The following is a 19,815-nucleotide window of genomic DNA, read 5'->3' on the forward strand; positions in this document are numbered from 1 at the left end:
TGTGTGTGTGTGTGTGTGTGTGTGTGTGTATTTTAAATGAAATTATATACTGGAAGCATTCAGAACAGTCTGGTATAGGGAAGTTTAAACTTGTCCTCTGAAGGTTCAATTAATTGAGTGCTGAAATAAACTGACAGTAAACAGATTAACAAGAGAAAATTGCATGCAAATTTATTGACATGCAAATGTGCACAAGAGGCACACCAAATATGATACTCAAAGAAGGGCCAGATGATTGAAGCTTAAATGCTCTCTTCATAGAGGAGAGAGAAGTGGGGGATGCAGGCAATTTTAGAGGAAAAATACATGATTTTTTTAGGAGAAATGAGTAGGCCCAAAGAGCAGATAATAGCATGGGGTAAAGTTCCTCTGGGCTCTGAGGGAGGTGGCAACAAAGTTATGGGAAGATGAGAGACAGAACTGCACTGCAGACAAAGGTGGTTTTATGTAGGTAGTTTGTCAGGGAATAGCCTTAAGAAGAATAGTTGAAATAATAGGTGAAAAGTCAGTTCTGGGCATGGTGTCCCGGGCATGGTGACTTTTAGTTTCCTCTCTTGCCATAGGAGTTAATCTTCTCTTGTTAATGTAGATTCTCCACTATGCTAGAGATACACTTGGTTTTTTTTCTAGGATATTTAGTTGACTTTATAGTAAAAGATAAATAAAACACCAAAAAACCATATCATAATTTCAAAGACCTTGCTTCTCTCCATAAAATAGTATTCTTATTGCACTCTGTATCAGTCAACTGTTGCCATAACGAACCGCCTCAAAACCCAGTGGCTTACTGAAATATTGTCACCATGTTCACAGGTTTGCTGGTTGGCTGTGGTGGCTCTTCTCTTCATGTGCCTTGTTCTTTCAAGGCAAGTGGCCTACCTAGGTCACATTCTTGAGGAAGTTGCAGAAGTTCAACAGGGCCATGCAAGTGCATTTTATGTCTCCTTGCATGCTGTCTGCTAATGTGCCATTGGTTTAAGCCCATCATCAGTGCCACAAGGAAATATGCTGTGTCTCTAGTGGCAGGAGGTGAAAAGTGACAAAGGGTGTGGATAGTGGATATAGAGATGGGAGAATTGGGAATCTAGCACGGGCTGTGTAATCTTTTTGGGGGGTGGGAGGGGGGCACTCCAGAATGTTGAAACTGCTATTTAGATGGGAGTCTGTTACATGTAGCTGAATATAGTTTCTAATTGATATATTATTTCTATAAGAGGTATTTGGACTGCCTTATCTTAAACTTTTCATGTAATTTGTTTTAATTTTTGGATATATATATGTTATGCATATTTAAATTGTCAAGCATGTTTTGAAATGCACATCTTACAGTTTTAACATCAACAAATCTGAATGCAGAATGTTTAAAACCTATTTATTTTGAAATAAGTTCAAATTTAAAGTTGCGAGACTAGTACAAAAAACTTCCGTAACTTAGTTTTTTTCCTGAAACACTTGAGAGTGAGTTGCCACATCATGCCCCTTTACCACTTAAATACTTCAAGATCTATTTCCTATTCTCTTACCATACTGCAGTTATCAAATTCGGTTATTTAATATAAGCAGTCTGTGTTCACATTTCTGCAATTGTCCCTATAATATCCTGCACAGCGTTTGGTATGAGATGCAGTCAGGCTTCCTATGTTGCATTTGGTTGCCTTGCCTCTTTCATTTCCTTTAATGTGGAGACTGACTCTTTGTCTTTCATGATATAGACATATTTGAAGGTAATAGAACAATTATTTTTACACAAATATCTCTCAGTCTGGGTTTGTCTGATGCTTCTTCAAGATTAGATTTAGGTCATGCATTTTTGGCAGGGCTAGATCACAGGCTGTACTGTGTCAGGCTCACACTGCCATTTTGTCATTGTTAATATTAACTTTGATCCCTTGGTTAAGGTGGTGACTGTTAGGTTTTCACTGTAAAGTTATTCTTTCTCAAAGTTTGAAACTTTGTAAATACTCTCTTTCTCATCAAATTTTCACTCAGTAGTTTTAGCATTCATTGAAGAGTCTCAACTGAATTATTACTGAGATAAATGTCAAACATTTTCCAAAAAGATTTCACTACATCCTAATGTATTCTGGTGACTAGGCTTGTTTTTCCTATCATATCCATTGTGATTTCTTTATTTTATGATGCCATTTTATAGCTTCTGGGAACTTGCTTTAAGAAATACACAAGTGTAGGGAGGAACTTGGTTCTTTTTAAGGAAAGATCAGGGGAGGGTTTGATAGTAGAATCCTATCCTTCTATATTCCTCTCCAATAGAGTGTAATTGATTTATATAGACAAGTAGGATAGAAAGAAGACTGAAGCAAACGGGGGCAAATGGTCTATTCAGTTTAGGATCTTTTATGACAGTTAAATTGGAGAACGAAATGATTCTCTTTTTCCCTTGAATAGATCTTAGTATGGCCGTGATGTAATGGCCCACCTAAGCATGGGCTGTCAAGAGCATGACTTTTTCATACATCCTAGATGATGTTCTCCTGGGGTTTAGCCAATGTGCAAATCACTCTTTTTCTTGTTGGGAGGCATAAATGAAACGGTGAAGAATGGGACAGAAACTATTAATTCAGTAAGACTTCTTGGGTAGTAATATAAAGAAGTTCCCTTTTTGAAACATGAAAATGCAATCAGGGCTCTCCACAGAATGATTCACTCTAAAAGATTTAAGTTTGGTTAGTCTCTCTCAAGTTCTATTTTTCTTTTCTTTCTTTCTTTTTTTTAACTGTAGTTTACTTTATTCTGCATTTTCTGCTTTTTTTTTTTTACCCAAAGGTCATTTATTTTCTTCTCCTTTTATATTTTGAGTTCAGAATGTAATGATTTTGTTTTTTCCCTTCCTACTAGCACCAGCAGACGTTTTTGAATCAGCTGAGAGAAATTACTGGGATTAATGACACCCAGATACTACAGCAAGCTTTGAAGGTATGGTCTCTATTTTATGACATACAGTTTGTGGTGTCCCCTCATCTCTACTGCATACCATATTTGAAAGTTAAGTTTTTTAATTAAAAAAAAAAAACAAATACCATATAGTAGTAGTAGAGATATAGGAATGGACTTCTACAAAGTAAGATCCTCACTTAACATACTGCAGTTTTGAGCATGTTAGCTTCCAACAATCTAATATTCCTACAATACCTTTAAGTGACATATTCTCCCTATATATGAAATGCTTTTTAGGCAAAATGGTGGGATGTGAATCCTAATTTTAAAGGATGATTTTACTCTAGGGCTGTGATTTTAGAGTTTAAATGGAGTGCAGGTTGGGGTGGGTTAGAAGATGTGGAAAAAATGAAAAAGTAGAAAATTAACAGAGGACCAAAAGCTTACATTTTTTTCTCCCAAAATGGGGAAATGTAAATTGGTTTCCATTCAACTAATTACACCTTAAGAATGTTCAACTTCAAACTTTTCAGTATATGCAACGAATAAAGTGCATCATTTTGGATATATCTTAGTTGTAACCTCATTTCCACACAGAGATACTCAGATGAATTAAATCACATGGATATTCCCATTTAAAAAGATAAAGAGAATGAAGGATATTCAGGAAATAGAGCTGACCAGTACTTAAGATTATTTGTATATTGCTACTAAAGGCTAAAAACAGTATAGCATTTTTCCTGTTATAGTCCTATCCACGGCTCCAATCTTTTGGAACTTGCTTACTGAGACAAAGTTAATTAGGTAATTCTGAATTCTGAGCCAAATGCTCTTCACTGGTTCTAGAAATAATTTATCCTTCAGATGATTGTAATCAAAATCATCATAATGATAATGACTAGCACTTATTAAACACTTATTAGTACCAGGCACTATTTTAAGTAATTTATGTGGGCTAACTCCTCCTCATAATAACTCTGTGAGATAAGTAGTATTTTCATTCCTATTTTGACTCTGAGGAAACAGGTTAAAGTAACTCACCCAGGATCACACAGCTGATATGTGGAGGAGCTTGGAATAGAAACTAAAGCAGCCTGATCCCAGCGTGCTACACTTGATTTCTGCTTCTTTTACTAGAAGCGTTGCTTCACCTTATTTCCCGATCTGGAAAATGATGAAATAGTACTGTTTAGAGCATTAATGCAAGGCTTATGAAGCTACTGTAAGTATTTGGAGAAGAAGCAGAAGTGTCACACCTCAATTTTTATGATTATGACATTTAGATGATTGCTAGCCTTTTCTTTATTCTGGTAAATAGCATCATTAAATCATTGCATGTCTATTTTCAGAAAGTACTTTTCCCATTATGTATTACTGAGTGTGAATCTACAACCTCTCCACCTTGCCAGGGTAAATTTGGAGAATTCACTATTTTTTTTTTTTTTTTAACTTGGGAAACATATAGAACCAATTAAGTCTTGTCCATATTTCCTTCGATGAAAGTTGTGTGAGCATAGGTTTTTTTTTTTCCCCCCAATTTTTGTTTCAGTTACCAGTAGCTGGGGGAAAACAGTGTATTTGAGCCTTAATTGTTGCCCATTATAAATTTGTAAGATATTTCATAATGAGTTGACACTTTTAGTAATATACTGACAAGGAGTCTACTTTTGGGCAATACAGTGTCATTGATTATTAGTAATTTCAGCACTTTTAATTTGAGAATGTATTTTTAGTCCTACAAAGCAAATGACCTTCAATTTGTGTAAATTCCTGCCTTATTTAGTTTTTTATTATTATACGAGGTAGTATATGAAAAACACTTGGCACATTTCTTGGCATATGAAGTGCTCAATAAATATTAGTCATCGTTATTGCAATTTATTCTGTCATTAGTTTACTTGTCTAACAATAGAGTGTGTTATGCCTATATTTTGTATGAGTCGTTTAAGAGTCTTAGAGTGATTGTGACAGGTAACATACTTGAAGGCCGTGGTGCTTTTCAATCTGCACTCTTTTCTCACTGGCTGCTAGGACTAGAGTTGGGATAGATTTTGGGAACTTCATTCTTCTAGTTACTTGAGCCTCAGAGTTTGGAATCATCCTGATCCTGCTTCTATTACTTCACACATTTAATAGGATAGCAAATAATGTTGGACTCTCTGCTTCTGCCCTTTCTCTCCTTTAGTCTACTCTTAATACATAACCAGAGTGAACCTTTTAAAATGTAAGTCCACATACCATGTCGTTCCTTTCCAAAACCCTCCACTGGTTTCCTGTTACATTCCTGCATATGCTTAAGTTCTTAGGGCCTACACAGCCTTCCATGTTTTTGCTTTCTGCTAAAAAGATACCTTCATTATGAACATCTGATTTCCTGTGTTGTTTCAATCAGTTGTCTTAGAGCTAGTGTTATATTTTATTTATTTATTGTCAACCATATAGAGAATATAAAGATATAACTGGGCAAGTCTTTTCTCATAATTTTGCTGTTTTAAAAATTCTTAGGGGGGATGGACACGCTTGTAGCTCTGACTCAGGCGGGGCAAAGGCCATATATGTAACCTAAACGTTTGTACCCCAGTAATATTCTGAAATAAAAATACATAAATAAATAAAAATAAAAATTCTTATTCTAGCGTCTGCTTTCTTTTAAATGAACTTTAGAATAATTTTGTCCAAGTATGTTTTTTATGAGCACTGTGTAAAATGTATATATTTAATTTGGGTCAGGATTGTCATCTTGACTGTATCGAATATTTCTGTCTAGAGTTCTGTGTGTCTCTCCATACTATCAAGCTTCAGTGTATTTTCCTATTTTCTTCCAATGAGTCCTTAACATTTTCCTTGTTAAGTTTACTCAAAGGTATGTATCTAGTACCCAAATTAAATGTAGTATCTCTTATTGTCCTTGTTTGCAGAAGTACTATTAATATTTTCAATATTCATTTTGCACTCTTTTGTATGGCAGGTTCCAGAAAGCAATTTTTTAATTTATTTATTTGTTTAAAAATTTAAGTTTGTGATTGACTTTTATTAGGCAGATAGGAAAGTAATGGAAAACTAAGCAATTAGAGAGTTGATTTTTATATTATATTATTGGTTTTAATTAATAAAAAAGGAATTACTGTTGATATAGTATACTTTGTGTGTGATGAATTTACACTATAAAATTAGAATCATGAATAGAATAATTTCAAATCTGAAAGTGATTTTTGGTATAAAGTATTATTATGGAAAAAATTGCATAAATTTTACTAGAGTATATAGAATTATTCCAAAACATTTGCTGTTTCTGTCTTGATATTTGAAGGATAGTAATGGAAACTTGGAGTTAGCAGTGGCTTTCCTTACTGCGAAGAATGCTAAGACTCCTCAGCAGGAGGAGACAACTTACTACCAAACAGCGCTTCCTGGCAATGACAGATACATCAGTGTGGGAAGCCAAGCAGACACAAGTAAGTTTTCTTTTGTTTCTTACTATTTTAATAGAAATGTACTGAAAATTTTTCCTGGTAATAATTTTGCTTAAGCAGAGGTGAAGACCAAGTAAAGAACTACTTTAACCGTGGTTCTTTTTAGTGTAGTTGAAAGGAACATATATTTTTACTAGCTTTGTTATACTTTTTTCAGATTCGAAGGAAAAGATTTTATTTAAATTATGTATCCTTTCATAGAGCATTTCATGTAGTATTCATTGCTTTGAAATATGGAACAGCTGCAGTTATCATATTCATAAAAGGAAAAATTCCTAGAATTTTAAATGGGCACAATCATGTATTGTGGATTTTAAGTGTTGTTAGAGGCCTTAGTATTACTTTTGAAGGTAAAGTATTATGTCTAATTGCTGATAGGCTTACTATTTAACACAATTTCCCTTCTCTCTCACTCTCTTTCAAATAAAGATTTGGGGAAAAAGTTTAATACTTTGTAACAAAATGCTCTTTCATCTCAAACAAAACAAAACAAAAGGCCTTGGAAAAAGTATTTTGGAGATACACACACACACACACACATAAATATGGAAGATTTTACATGGGACTTTAGTTTTTCTTCATAATATGAATACTGTAGGCTTACATAGCGCTCAAGAGTTTTCTAAAAATATGTTCAGCTACCTTCCTATCTCATAGTTTAGTGATTGTACTATATAAAATATTTATTTTTATACATTATGGATTTGCAAAGTTTGATTATTAACATGTATTTGAAAAGAATTTCTGATTTTGTTTATAGACCATCTCAAAGTTAGGAAACAACCAGACAGAGCCCATTCACATACCTGTTTATGTTTTGATTGATATTAAATGTTGTTTGATGTTTATTGATAAGATATTTTAATTTCCAATTTTCAGGGTAATCTTGGTATTTTTGCTCCACAAGTGATATTATGTCAGCCACAGCTGGAATACTCCTTTCTCTCACAATTAATAGGTGATGAGAGAAGTTTTGTATATGTGAGACAAGCCCACATGCTTATGTCCAAGTTCAAGAGAGACTGTGACTTGGCCCCCATCCACATCTCTGGCCTCATTTTCCACTGCTTTCCTCCTCTCATTTTACACTATGATAATACAGAATGGCCTGAGGTTCTCATACACCAGTGTTACTTATTTTTTCTGTCTTTACACTTGCTATTTCTTTTGTCTGGAATCTCCTCTGGCCTTCCCTTCTCTAGCCTAATTTATTCTGGTTTTAAAAGATTTGGTTCAGGAGCTATTTCCTGGAGAATGTTTTCACTGGCTTGTAGCTTGCACTAAGTGCTTCTCCAGCATCCAGGGCATACTTCTGTCTTAATGAGTACTGCGTTATTTTGAAATTATTTGCTTGAACATCATTGGTGCTCAAAAATGTTTGTTGAATTATTTTTGATAATATGTGTAGAAAAGCCCTTTCAAAACCAATGAAAAGGGAATGCGGTTGAGAAGCTTGTTGCAAGAAGTTGGAAAACAGAAGTGGTATAAATATAGTAATAGTGAGTATTTGAGAATAACATCTCATCTTTCAAGGTTCTGAGATTTGAGGGGGGAAAAGAAACTAGTTAGGTAGTAAAAGGAAAAAAGAAAAGGATAAATTTTAAAGGCTACTGGTTTATGTGAAGCAAATAGGAAATTGACTAAACACAGTTCGGTGTTCTAGTCGAAAGGATAAAAAGATTTTAGAAAGGTAGTGTGAACTCAATATAGACAGTACACTTTGTAACATGAGATAGCATATGTGTGTATAAAGGGGAAAATTTGGATTATAAGTTTCAGAAACAAAAGAAGATACCATATTTGCTGTGTACTTAAGCCAAATGTTAACAATTGTTCAAGACTTTAGATAAAGAATATGGAAGACAAAATGGAAGATGTTATGGAAGACAAAATGAAATTTGAGTAGGTGCCCTTAGGGAGAAGGTGACCTAATTTCAGAAGACATGTGTCTCATTTGCTGATTATTTAAAATTTTTTTGTGTGTATGTATCTCTTGAAAAATAATTCACTAAGTAATTTTATTTTCAACTTGAAATAAAAGGTAGAGAAGTGGAGTTTCTGATTTCATCTCAACTGATTGACTGTTGTCTCGAGTAAATTGCTTTCTGTTGTGGTTTCTTTAAAACATGCAGTCTTTTTGATCAGGATGCTAATTGGGATAGTGTGTCCATAAAGTTGGTTCGAGATTGAGAAGCAAACTGTTGTAGAAATTTGATGTGGTGATTGTATTATGATAGTATCAGTATTAAACTGAAAAAGAAATAGCTGATGGAGTAACAATAATACTTTTCCATTTAACATAGTTGTGCCACGTTTTATAAAGTTCTTAGAAGCATAGCTGCCTTTAGGAAATCACCCTGATTCAGCACTTAAATTTAGACAACGTAACACTGTGTCATAACACAGTATACATGGTCTAAAACTGAGAAGGTAAGGAGATGTCGTGCATTCAGCAGGTATTTTAAAAAACACTCTCTTTAGATTACTGTGCAATTACTGTTGAGAAGAAATGAAATCTTGTGTACTTTTAATTCTTGGACCAGAGTGGTAAAGTTTACATGTGGGAAGGAAAGATAGAAAATAATTACAAATGAATATATATTCAAATGTGGGCCCCTGTTGAAAAAAATTGTGTAAGTGCTGTAGGAATGTGAAATAATAGAATGATCACAGTTTGAGGAAGTTTTCAAGGGATTGTTGTAGATACAAAAACATTTCTTGAGCATTTTCTCAGTTTAATATGAAATACATTGTTATTTGAGAGTCGACTGTAGTTTAACTCAATTCTTTAAAATATGGCAGGGATTTTTATTTTTAGTCATTTTTTTCTTTCTTCTTTTTGAAATATGAAATCTCTTACAATCAGGGCTAAAGCATAAACAGAGTTATGCTGACTTTTAAGTGTCATCTATTGATTGTAGTGCTGACAAAACATCTTTATTTTGAAATAAAAATATTTAATACTAAATATATCTATTTCCTTGTTGATACAAGCTGCAGTATAACTGCTTACAACTGAGTGTCTCTTTTAGAAGGAAAAGCACACATTTAAAACATTTTTTTGGTGACTAGAACAATTCAGTTTTTAAACTAATATCTCTTAGAAGTTATATTTGGAACTTGTGGAGAAATTTTCATTTAAGTACATCTGATATATCAGAGGCTAAAATAAATTATGTCACTTGATTTGAAGAGCACTTATATTTGTGAGCCTGAATTTAATATTGAACAAATAATTACATTTTCAGTAGTTAGTAGAAGAATTGTATGCCTTTTTAGTGTACTTTTACCTTTCACTTTTGAGGAAAAAAGAAATATTTCAAAGAAAGCTTGTACTCTACATCTGTGGTACCCAATGCCCCTCCCACCCCTTGGTCCCTGGCCGCACTGCAGTAGGTGAGTGGCAGGCCAGGGAGGGAAGCTTCATCTGTGTTTACAGCCGCTCCCTGTTGCTTGCTTGGGTCACTGCATAAGCCTGGCCTCCTGTCAAATCAGGGCCAACATTAGATTCTCTTAGGAGCACAAACCCTACTGTAAACTGTGCATGTGAGGGATCTAGGTTGCATGCCCCTTATGAGAATCTAGTGCCTACTGATCTGAGGCGGAGCTAAGGCAGTCCTTGCTAGCACTGGGGAGTGGCTACAAATACAGACTATCATTGGTGGAAAGGTTTGACTGCACAATAAATGTAATGCACTTGAATCAGCTCGAAAGCATCCCCCGGCCCCTGTCCGTGGAAATATTGTCTTGCATGAAATTGGTCCCTGCTGCCAAAAAGGTTGGGGACTGCTGCTCTACACAACAAGGAATTTAGAAGTAGTGTACCTGGTGTCTTTATGTTACTTTGGTAACATTCCATACTGTAATTTAATACTCTGTTGAGTCTGGGAAAAGGCTGAAATCATTTGTAGTATAATCAGCAAATATTCTAGACAACTTTTTTCATCACCTGGCTTTCCTGTCCAGATTAGATCTTGTAGATTGTCAAATGAATTCCTCTTGCTCCCACCTTAAATTGGTAATAAAATTGTTTTGGAGTTTTGCAGTCAAAAATATTAATGAAAATGGGACTAGGACACAGTGTAAGGTTTTGAGTATTATAGATGTACTTAATAGTCAGAGGATAGATTCTGCAAAGTTTTTGTGTCTTGGCAAACTCTGTCATAGACACGACCGTACAAAGCTTTTGCCCAATTTGAGATCTAATAGTAATATTCTTTATTTCTTGACCATTAAATTCTTTTGAACTTTTTTAAAACAGGAGAAAAACAGTATATGCCTACCAGAACAAGATGTGCTACAATTGAGCGATCAAAAGATAAGAGGGATTTGGGTAGGTAATTTTAACACAGAAAGTAATGCCACATATTTACTTACGTTTTAGAGAAATTGGTGTAACACATTGGAATGAGTGTTAAGTGATAGATTCTTCAAAAATTTATAATCAGTCTATTTTTTCCCTAAAAACAACTTGAATCATTTGGAAAGAACTCGAGGTTCTGTCCTGGAATTCTGGTTATGGTTATATTGCTTGGCCAGACTAATAGTGATTTAAGGCTCAAGTGATAAATATGTACCATACTAGTGCCCCTATCCCTACTGAGGATAACTCACTATGGTAGTTTGGAATTTAATTAATTGAACACTGATATTTTCTTATTCCCCCAAATTTTTTAAACAAGTAACTTCAGATAGAAAAAAAATAATGCAATAAAATTTAAATCTTTTTTACATAGAAATTTCTACTACATCTGTTTTGATGATTTACCAAAAATCAAAGTTAAACTTAAAACTGATGCTTAATGGTATGAAAATTACTTCTAACTCATTAGATGCAGTTAGGCACTTCAAACTGATTAGATGCATTCTATTAGATATGAACTGTATGTAGAATGACTTGTATAACTTTATGAGTATTCTTTATTTTTTGGGCAGAATGATAGCCATGGGCCTTTGCACATTTTGTTGACTAATATGGAATATTAATTTCAGCTTTTTCATAATCCAAGTTGAAAAACATGGTAGGATTAATGACAAAACTCAGGAATGACTCTTTTACTACTCACTTTCCTTACTTACCAGTGCTGCCATTATAATTTTAGTGGCTGTTATTAAACACAGATCTAGACTACTTAGAGCTCAGCTGTTCAAATACTGAAATTCAGTTTCTTGGTTGCATTGAATGCATTTTAAATCATCAGCATTAGTAGCTATAATATTGGACAGTGCAGATTATGGTACATTTCTATTATCACAGGAAATTCTACTATGCAAAACTGTTTTAGAAAACTGAATTTAGTAGCGAGAAGATTAGAAAAGTTGGAACATCTTAAGCTGACTGAAGGCAGGGGAGAATGGGAGCGTGGTGTGGGAAACAATTTACATTGTCAATGTCTTCTTGCTTTTAAGTGTCTTTTTAACATGTTTACTTATGCTATTTGTCCTTTCACAAAAATTTTGAATGGATAGAGGATATGTCCTCTTCTATAGTCTTCATAGTGCCACTATGAAGACGAGTCAGTAATTTTTATCTCTATTGCATAGTCTTTATTTGTTCAACAAATAGTTGTCAATTATCTCTTACCGTATCAAGTACTTTTAGAGGCTATTAAAAAATTTACATAGGGGAAAGACAGCCAGTATACAGTAAATAAGCAATGTCAGGTAGTAAGTTCATGAGGAACAATAGAGCTGGGCAAAGAAACAGAGGGTGACAGAGGTGTGATGTGGGTTGGATATAAGGTATGCTATTTTAGGTAGTGTGGTCAGGGAATGCCTCTTGGATGAGGACATATTTGTACACATACCTGAGCAAAGTGCAGGAGTGAACCCAGTGGCTATCAGAGGGGTGTGCATCCCGGGCCAGGGCCTGAGACAGGAGTGTGTTGGCTCTTTAAGTGTATAGTGAGGAACACAGCCTGGTTGAAGCTGAGTGAATGTGGGTAGGAATGACAGTATTCTCATTTTCAATATCCTTCTCCACATCTGAAGTTCATATTTGCCTTTCTTTCTTAAGGGTATCCCCATTCTTCTGGTGGCCGAGCTTTTTTTTTTTTAAATAGCTCTCCTAATCTACCAAAACAACCATTGAGTTTGCAGTTTTTGTATGCAGACTTTCTATTTCAGTTGCTTCTGCCCTGGTACATATTGTACCTCTTATCAAACTCTTGTTCAACACTTGTTGAACAAATTCTCTTCTTAACTACACAGAGTTTTTTCTGCTTATGTCACTCACCTGCCTAGAAATCTTTGCTGGTGGTAAGTATAAACGTGGCTTATTAAAAAAAAAAAAGTTACTCCTTATATAGGTAAGGAAAACAACAGAAGAACGTTTTTTCCCCCCTTCTGAATTAAAAATCTTTATTGTAATTCATCTAGATTATGGGCTAAATAGGCTTTTGTGAACTAACTTGGAAACTTTATATGATTTAATATAATATTTTCATGGGAAAGTGAATTATGAGCTATGCACAATGAATATATTTGAAGTCTAATTCATTGGTGAGTTGATGACTGCATATATTTTGGAATTAGAGAAATGTTTGGTAGTCGGGATATAACTTTTATTCAAATAGTAATTCCTTCAAAAGTGAAAGATTTATTGGGATGAGTATCACGTATTGGTATGTATTTCTGACTTTACAGGAAAAATGTTTTAATTTTGACACTCTTAAGAATGTAGATTACTGCTCATATGCTTTTGTAATGTGATTTTATACAGTGTTACCTAACATTTCCATACATGTGCTGTTGAATTGAGCTCTTGCTAATGCTAAATGGAGGGTTGGTTAAAACAAAGTTTTGACTGTTTTACCAAAATCTTGCCTTGGCACAGATAAAAGAATATTCATAATGCTCTGGCATTTGAATATAATTTTTATAAAGGCTAAATTTTTATAATTGACTTTTACCAATGAGAAATTGTTTACAGCCAAGCTTATTCTCTCAGTTCCTTTTGTAAGCCTATAAGAAAGTATGGAGGCTAGTTTTCATTGTAAAATTAATAATTCATTACATGTTTTATGCAAATTATTATTTCTCTACATTCAGAAAAATAAGAAATTCGGGTTTAACCACTATTGAAATAACATTTTACTAATACTTTCTCAATATCTGGTCTTAAAAATCATATGAATTTGGTATGTGAGTAGGTTACAATATTCTTCTTTCAGGATTGCTGTGTTGTTCTAAAATATCCTATGGAAAGAAGCAGCTTTATGGAGTAATGGGAATGTCATTGTGAAATTACAGATGATAAATAAACCTCCTCCATTTCTTCTCCTGGCTTTTCAGTTAAGGACTCTTAGTCTCTGGTCTCAACCAACCTTTCTAGCATTAAAGATTACTATTCTTCCATCATAGAAGTTCTAGGCTCAAATCCCCAACTGGGATACAGTTGTGCCTATATACTGAACTCCTCAACTATTGGAGATGCTGAAAGAGGCTAGGGTAGGTGGTGGAGCCATTGACTGTGGTCAGTCTAGCCACAAGCAGCTTTATCCTTTTACACCCATGTAAGGTACAAGAATTTTTTTATGTTTTCTATGTTGCAAGGGCTAGGCAGGTAATGTCAATGTGTGTGGCTGGCCAAGTGTGAGACAATAGAAAGTGTTGGGGGTGGGGACAAAATGGTAAGTGAATATTCTATTTAAAGAGAGCTACTACTACTACTAAGACACTCTAGCTTTGTCACAGTGATTATTGCCATGCAGGAATCATGTGGCCAGCTCTTCTGAGGTTCCCCTCCACCCCAAGAAGGAAGGAGGAAATATCTGTTATTACTCACTTACAGTCTCCTGATCTTTATCTTTTGCCAATTCAAATTTTTTTTTTTATCATGTTGTGGAAAGCCAAAGAAAACAATCTTCAGTTATGATTTGTTTTATAAAACATTTATGTCTAAAAATATAGAGTATATAGTGGTTCTTGTATTTTTGATCTCAGGACCCCTTTTATTCAGAAAAATTATTGAGGACCTTGAGCTTTTCTCTATATAAGATATTTACTGTATTGGAGATTAAAACTGAGAAAGCTTTAGGATATTTATTAATTCATATAATTCATATTAAAATATCTGTTACATGTTTGCATAAATAACATTTTTATTTATGAAAAATATATTTTCTGAAACTAAATTAGTAAGAAGAGTACATCGTTTTATATTGTTGCAAATTTCTAATGTCTGCCATATTAAGAGAGGGCTAGAGTATCAAATCTTCTGAAGGTTTGCATTCTTTGCAATAATTATTTTGGTTGAAATTTGTGAAAAAAATCTGGCTTAACATAGATATAAAGTTAGAAAAGGAAGGAAGGAGTTATTTTAACTGATCATTCAGATAATAACAGATATTCTCTCAATACTATACCAAAAACTTAATGAATGGTAATTTCTTAAAGATTAGCTGCAATATGGAATCTGAAATCACATCAGTAATTCTACGGTGGTATCAATGACCTCTACCTGCTGTATTACATTAAAATCCATTAATCTATTTTGCTCTTTGAATGGATCTTTTACCCATGCATGATTTTGCAACACTGTGCATTGGTAATTTGAAAAGATTTCCTTCTAAATGTTGGAAGAATATCTACTATATAAGAAAAAATTGTATTTGTTAATATTGCCACTGATTTCACTAAAAAAGATTTTCAGTATTGGGAAGATATCAACCCACAGTGGTAGAAACAAGTTTTTCAAAGTTCTTATTTCCGCTTGAAAATTCCATATTAATTGTTGTCAGCAAATACTTTCATTTGTTTTCCTTAAAGTGATAGCCTTACTTTTTTTTATTTTTGAGAAAACATCTGCCAAATACTGAAGTCTGAATAATCATAGTTTGTAGTTTGTCAGTTGTTCTTTTCAGTAAAATGGTGTTCTGTAAAAAAATCAGTTCAGCTTGTAACTCAAATGTTGCAGTAGTTAGCATTTTTTTCTTTAGCAACAGCATGCTTTGGATATGCAGCAGAAGTACTTTATGCATACTTCCTATTTTGTCATATAGAATTAAAAAAAACCCCACATAAATCAAGGTTTGTGATTTAGTAAAATAAGTTTTTATCTTTTCATTAAAGACATGATGCTAAAAGAAAAAGTGGTTTTTTTTAATACAGTGAGCACACATATTTGTGAGTAATACAATTAATTACTCATACAACTTGGAGCTGCTGCCTTGATTTGCGTTAAGATGCAGCAGTTTTACCCCCTATCGTTTTGCATCATTAGTGCAAATGTGACCACAGTAGAAAAGGCAGGTAACATCTCAGTATTATTTTAAGTATAATTTTTTACTTAAGGACCCTCCCACCCCCCACCACACACACTTTTTTCAAAGGGCCACAGGACCTCAGAGATCAGTGGGCCATACTCGCAGAACTGCTAATAAGGTAGAAAGATCACTGAATTTAAGAGTTTAGAAGACTTAAATTTGAAGCCTGTGCACCATTTCTCTATTCTTAGAATGTTGTGCTTCATTTCTCAGAACTCTAATTATCTCATTTATGGGTGGGGGAAAAAACCCACCTTGGCTTGGTTTTTTGCTTTTCTATTGCTTGAATTACAATCGATAAATTATGAAGAGCTGTAAGTTGTTGCTATTCCTAAATGAGTGTCTGTTCTTGCCCTTTGGGTTTAGTTGTCAGTCATGAAACAGTAAACATTCTAGATATTTTCAGAGAAGGAATTTAATACAGGGGATTAGGTTCTTAAAAAAATCAGTGGAAGGACTGGAGGAGGGATCTCTAGCTCAGCCTTCTGAAATGACTCCCAGATCATTGCTGGACTGACCAGCCAGGGAAGCCACTCCCTCTGCCACAGTTAGGAAGGCTGCTTTTAGAACTACTGTGTTCAAGAACATACCTCTGTAGCTGCAGTCCAGGAAACAGGAAACCAGGATTAGGTAACTGCCACTGAACTATGCGTGGGCATTGGAATGCAGAGGCTAGTTGCCACTTCTGCTCTACCTCTTGACATCCCTGAAGCTGGAAATTGGATATTGGAGTGTTGCTGTGAAACAGCTTACATCTGTTCAGCCATGCTGGAGAAAACAGCGAAAGGCAGCAGGATGATGACTTCCCCCTTGCTTCTGCCTTGCAAATCTCATGTTAGTGCATCCAATTGGTGTAATCTAGATTTTTTATCCAGAACCCTAACTGCAAGTGAATAGGGAAGATAGTTTTTTTTTTTTAATCTTTTTTTTTAAATCTTTTTAGTTTCTGTAGTTGAAGAAAGCACACTAAGTAAGAGGATGAGAGAATGGAGTCTGAGGGCAAATTGACAATATCCCTAAAACCTGTTTTTCTGCTTCTTTGTGATTTTCAAATTATTTCCTCTCGTTATTCTCTCTTTATTTACTCCACTTACAGACATTGTAATGACCAAGACAGCTCTCATTTTTATGAGTTTTTTCATACCTACCTAGTACTAGCCATTGCTTCATTAGTATTTGAGCTAGATTGTCCAGTTTCAGGTGACACCCATCTTCAGGTGGGGTCTGGGTGGACTTAGATCTTGTAGCCAGTCCTTTGGCCTGCTGGCATATGTAAGATGCTCCATCATTTCAATTACTTTTCTGTATAACTCTCTTCTTCATTTTACTTGATTGAATTTTTTGGGCCCTACTTAACACATATTTATGTGGTTTTATTATACTCTAAAGACATTTAACAACAACAACAAAAAGAATGGCCAGCTATTTTTTCTAATATTTTAAATATTCTTGTAAGCTACTCTTTCGAGAAAAAAGTATGGATGAATAACAATAGAAGTAGACTTTTGAATCCATCAGTATACATTATTCTTTTCTCATTAAATGTGGAATATTCTTTTTCAGTATCTATGTAAAACCTTATAGCCAGATGGTAAAATGAAGATACCTTATCTCCCATCCTCTATGCCTTTTGTTTGTTTCCCTTTTGTAAAATTCTGTGATTACAAAGAAAAATAAATAATTTTTTAACATGTCTAAAATACAAATAAGCAAAATGAATACAAAACATCTCTAAAATACAAACAAACATAATCGCAACCACGCAAAAATAATAACAGGTACACTTCTTTCTCTTTATCATATTGTTTTGTAGCCTTTTACCTCTTCCCTACTTAACAATATACTATAGTTCTTATCATTGTTTAACGATATTGGAGTATTTATCATTGGCGTCTTCCGTCTTAAGAAAATTGAGCAGCATATATTTGGAAATTGTATTAAAAGTGGTTTTAATGAAGGTGGTATTAGTTGTAACCTTTATTCTTTGGAAAAATACTTACAGCATCAAGACTATTATCTTTTGTTAGAAGAGGGCTGATTAGTTTCATCCATTTGTATATTTCTTTGTTTTTGTGAAATAAGAATCTTGTTTTAAATTATAAGGACTGCATGCTTATGAAATAATTTAGATGATACAGAAGTATTTAAAATTGAAATAAAAGATCCTTGCACTTCGTCCTCACATAACTCCTTTCCTTGGAGTTAACCACTATTAATAGGTTGGCACATTCTTCCAGAGTTTAAAAAATGTATATATAAACATGTATCTATGGTCAGTTTCTGAAATAAATTTTTGAGGGCTCAGTTATTATTATAATTTGATAAATCACATATAGATGGTAGTTTGGACAAAATGTAATTTGTATGTAATTGGTTTAACTTCATAATGCATAAATATAAATGTTTAATTATGTTGATTTCAGTTTTTGTTGACAAACTGTTCTCAGCAATCTTCTTATTAGCTATTCATAAGAGACCTCATGGTAATATGGAGATTCCTCTGCAACGAAAAATATATCTGCTCTTACTGCTTTAGGTATATTTTATGGAAAAGAACATTGAGTTGCCAAGTATAAACAATTAAAAATGTGTTTACATTCTTTTTAGATAGGCTCTTATAAAAGAAATACAAAATTAAAGTTAGTGCTGACTTTGGTTTGAAAAGGTATATTGAGTATAAAATCTCCATGATAAGAATTACCTTTCATTTTGTTTGACTTTTAATTTTGAGAAAGATAGTTTTGCTTTTCAGATGTGATTGATCTCACTGGAGATGATAAAGATGATCTTCAGAGAGCAATTGCCTTGAGTTTGGCGGAATCAAACAGGGCATTCAGGGAGACTGGAATAACTGATGAGGAACAAGCCATTAGCAGGTAAAAACATAATTTGTATAAAGCAGATAAAAGTACTATTTATAACTGAAATAATAATTGGCTTGAATTAATTTTAAGTAATAAGGTGTACTTTGTTACTCTAAATTATTAATATGCATCTCTGTTGTTTTTAAATTTTATATAACCTAAATCTTCATATTTTAGTTCTGATTGCAATTAGGTAGAGTTTTAGGATTTTAGAATGGCATTATGGGGCATTCAATTTAGGTGTATATTTTAATATTTTTTGATTTTCTTTCTTGCCCTAATCCCTTTTGGATATACTACCCAATTCAACTAACAATAATTATAAACAGGGGTCAGCATACTTTTTTTGTAAGAGCTAACAGTAAATATTTTTGGCTTTGTTAGCTGTATGGTTTCTGTCACAAGTACTCAACTTTGGTGTTGTAGTGCAAAAGCAGCCATAGCTAATACATTATACAATGAGCATGGCTGTGTTCCAATAAATCTTGATTTACAAAAACAGCCTACCAGCTAGATTTGTCCCATGGGCTGTAGTTTGCCAGCCTCTGATCTATAGTATGATAGTATGTTTAAATATATATATTTTAAAGAAATAGGCAGAATTCTGAGATGTGCGCTAGAATGTGATTTTTGATTTAATATCTGAAACTTTTTAGTTTGAAACAATTTGATCCATCTGAGGACTAAATAAATTGATTTTATTACTAAACAATGTTGATTAAAAAACCCTGTAAATTATAACTAACCGTAATCCTCTGAATAACTATTTGGAGGCAGTGGTAACTCTATCTTACCGAAGAAGAAATTTAGCTTTCAAGAGGTTAAATGATTTTCCAAAGGTACACAGCTCAGATGGGTCTTATGACTCTAGTGTAACTCAGCCCTTTGGTAGCAGAATGTACCAGCTTTCTCAGATAATTTCCCTTGGCACAATATCAATAGGATATTCCTTTCTAAATAATCTCAGATTACTGTATGGTAGGAGATGTCTTAAAATACTATGCTTAGCAAAGGCACATTTTTTCTTTTTACTGATAACTTTTTAATGTCGTTGAATGTTACTTTGGAAACTACTTTGTAGGACATATTTATATTAAGATGTAAAGACTTAATTAAAATCCATCGCCCCCCTCATTACTTGTGGCTAATATTTAATGTCAAGAATTTTAAGTGAAAACCAAAAAAAAAAAGAATGCATACTTAGGCTTGTTTTGTGAAAGATTTGAGAAATTACATGAATTAGGTTTTGTCTTTTTGATTTAAAAATTGATTGGAATGCATAATTGTCTTGAATAATTATAAAAATTTTCAGAACTT

The 19,815-nt window shown here is 33.7% G+C and overlaps 1 protein-coding gene across 1 annotated transcript in view; it reads left to right on the forward strand.

The window, feature by feature from the left end:
* USP25 (ubiquitin specific peptidase 25) overlaps positions 1–19,815 on the forward strand; it is a 173,247-nt gene that overhangs the window by 40,598 nt on the left and 112,834 nt on the right. The window contains exons 2-4 of the mRNA XM_012647362.1: positions 2,857–2,934; positions 6,206–6,350; positions 18,387–18,510. Of these exons, the coding sequence (XP_012502816.1) occupies positions 2,857–2,934; positions 6,206–6,350; positions 18,387–18,510 (347 nt within the window). The remainder of the gene's footprint in view (positions 1–2,856; positions 2,935–6,205; positions 6,351–18,386; positions 18,511–19,815) is intronic.

This window comes from Propithecus coquereli, unplaced genomic scaffold, assembly GCF_000956105.1.
Source record: "Propithecus coquereli isolate 6110/MARCELLA unplaced genomic scaffold, Pcoq_1.0 Scaffold263, whole genome shotgun sequence".
Lineage (NCBI taxonomy): Eukaryota > Metazoa > Chordata > Mammalia > Primates > Indriidae > Propithecus > Propithecus coquereli.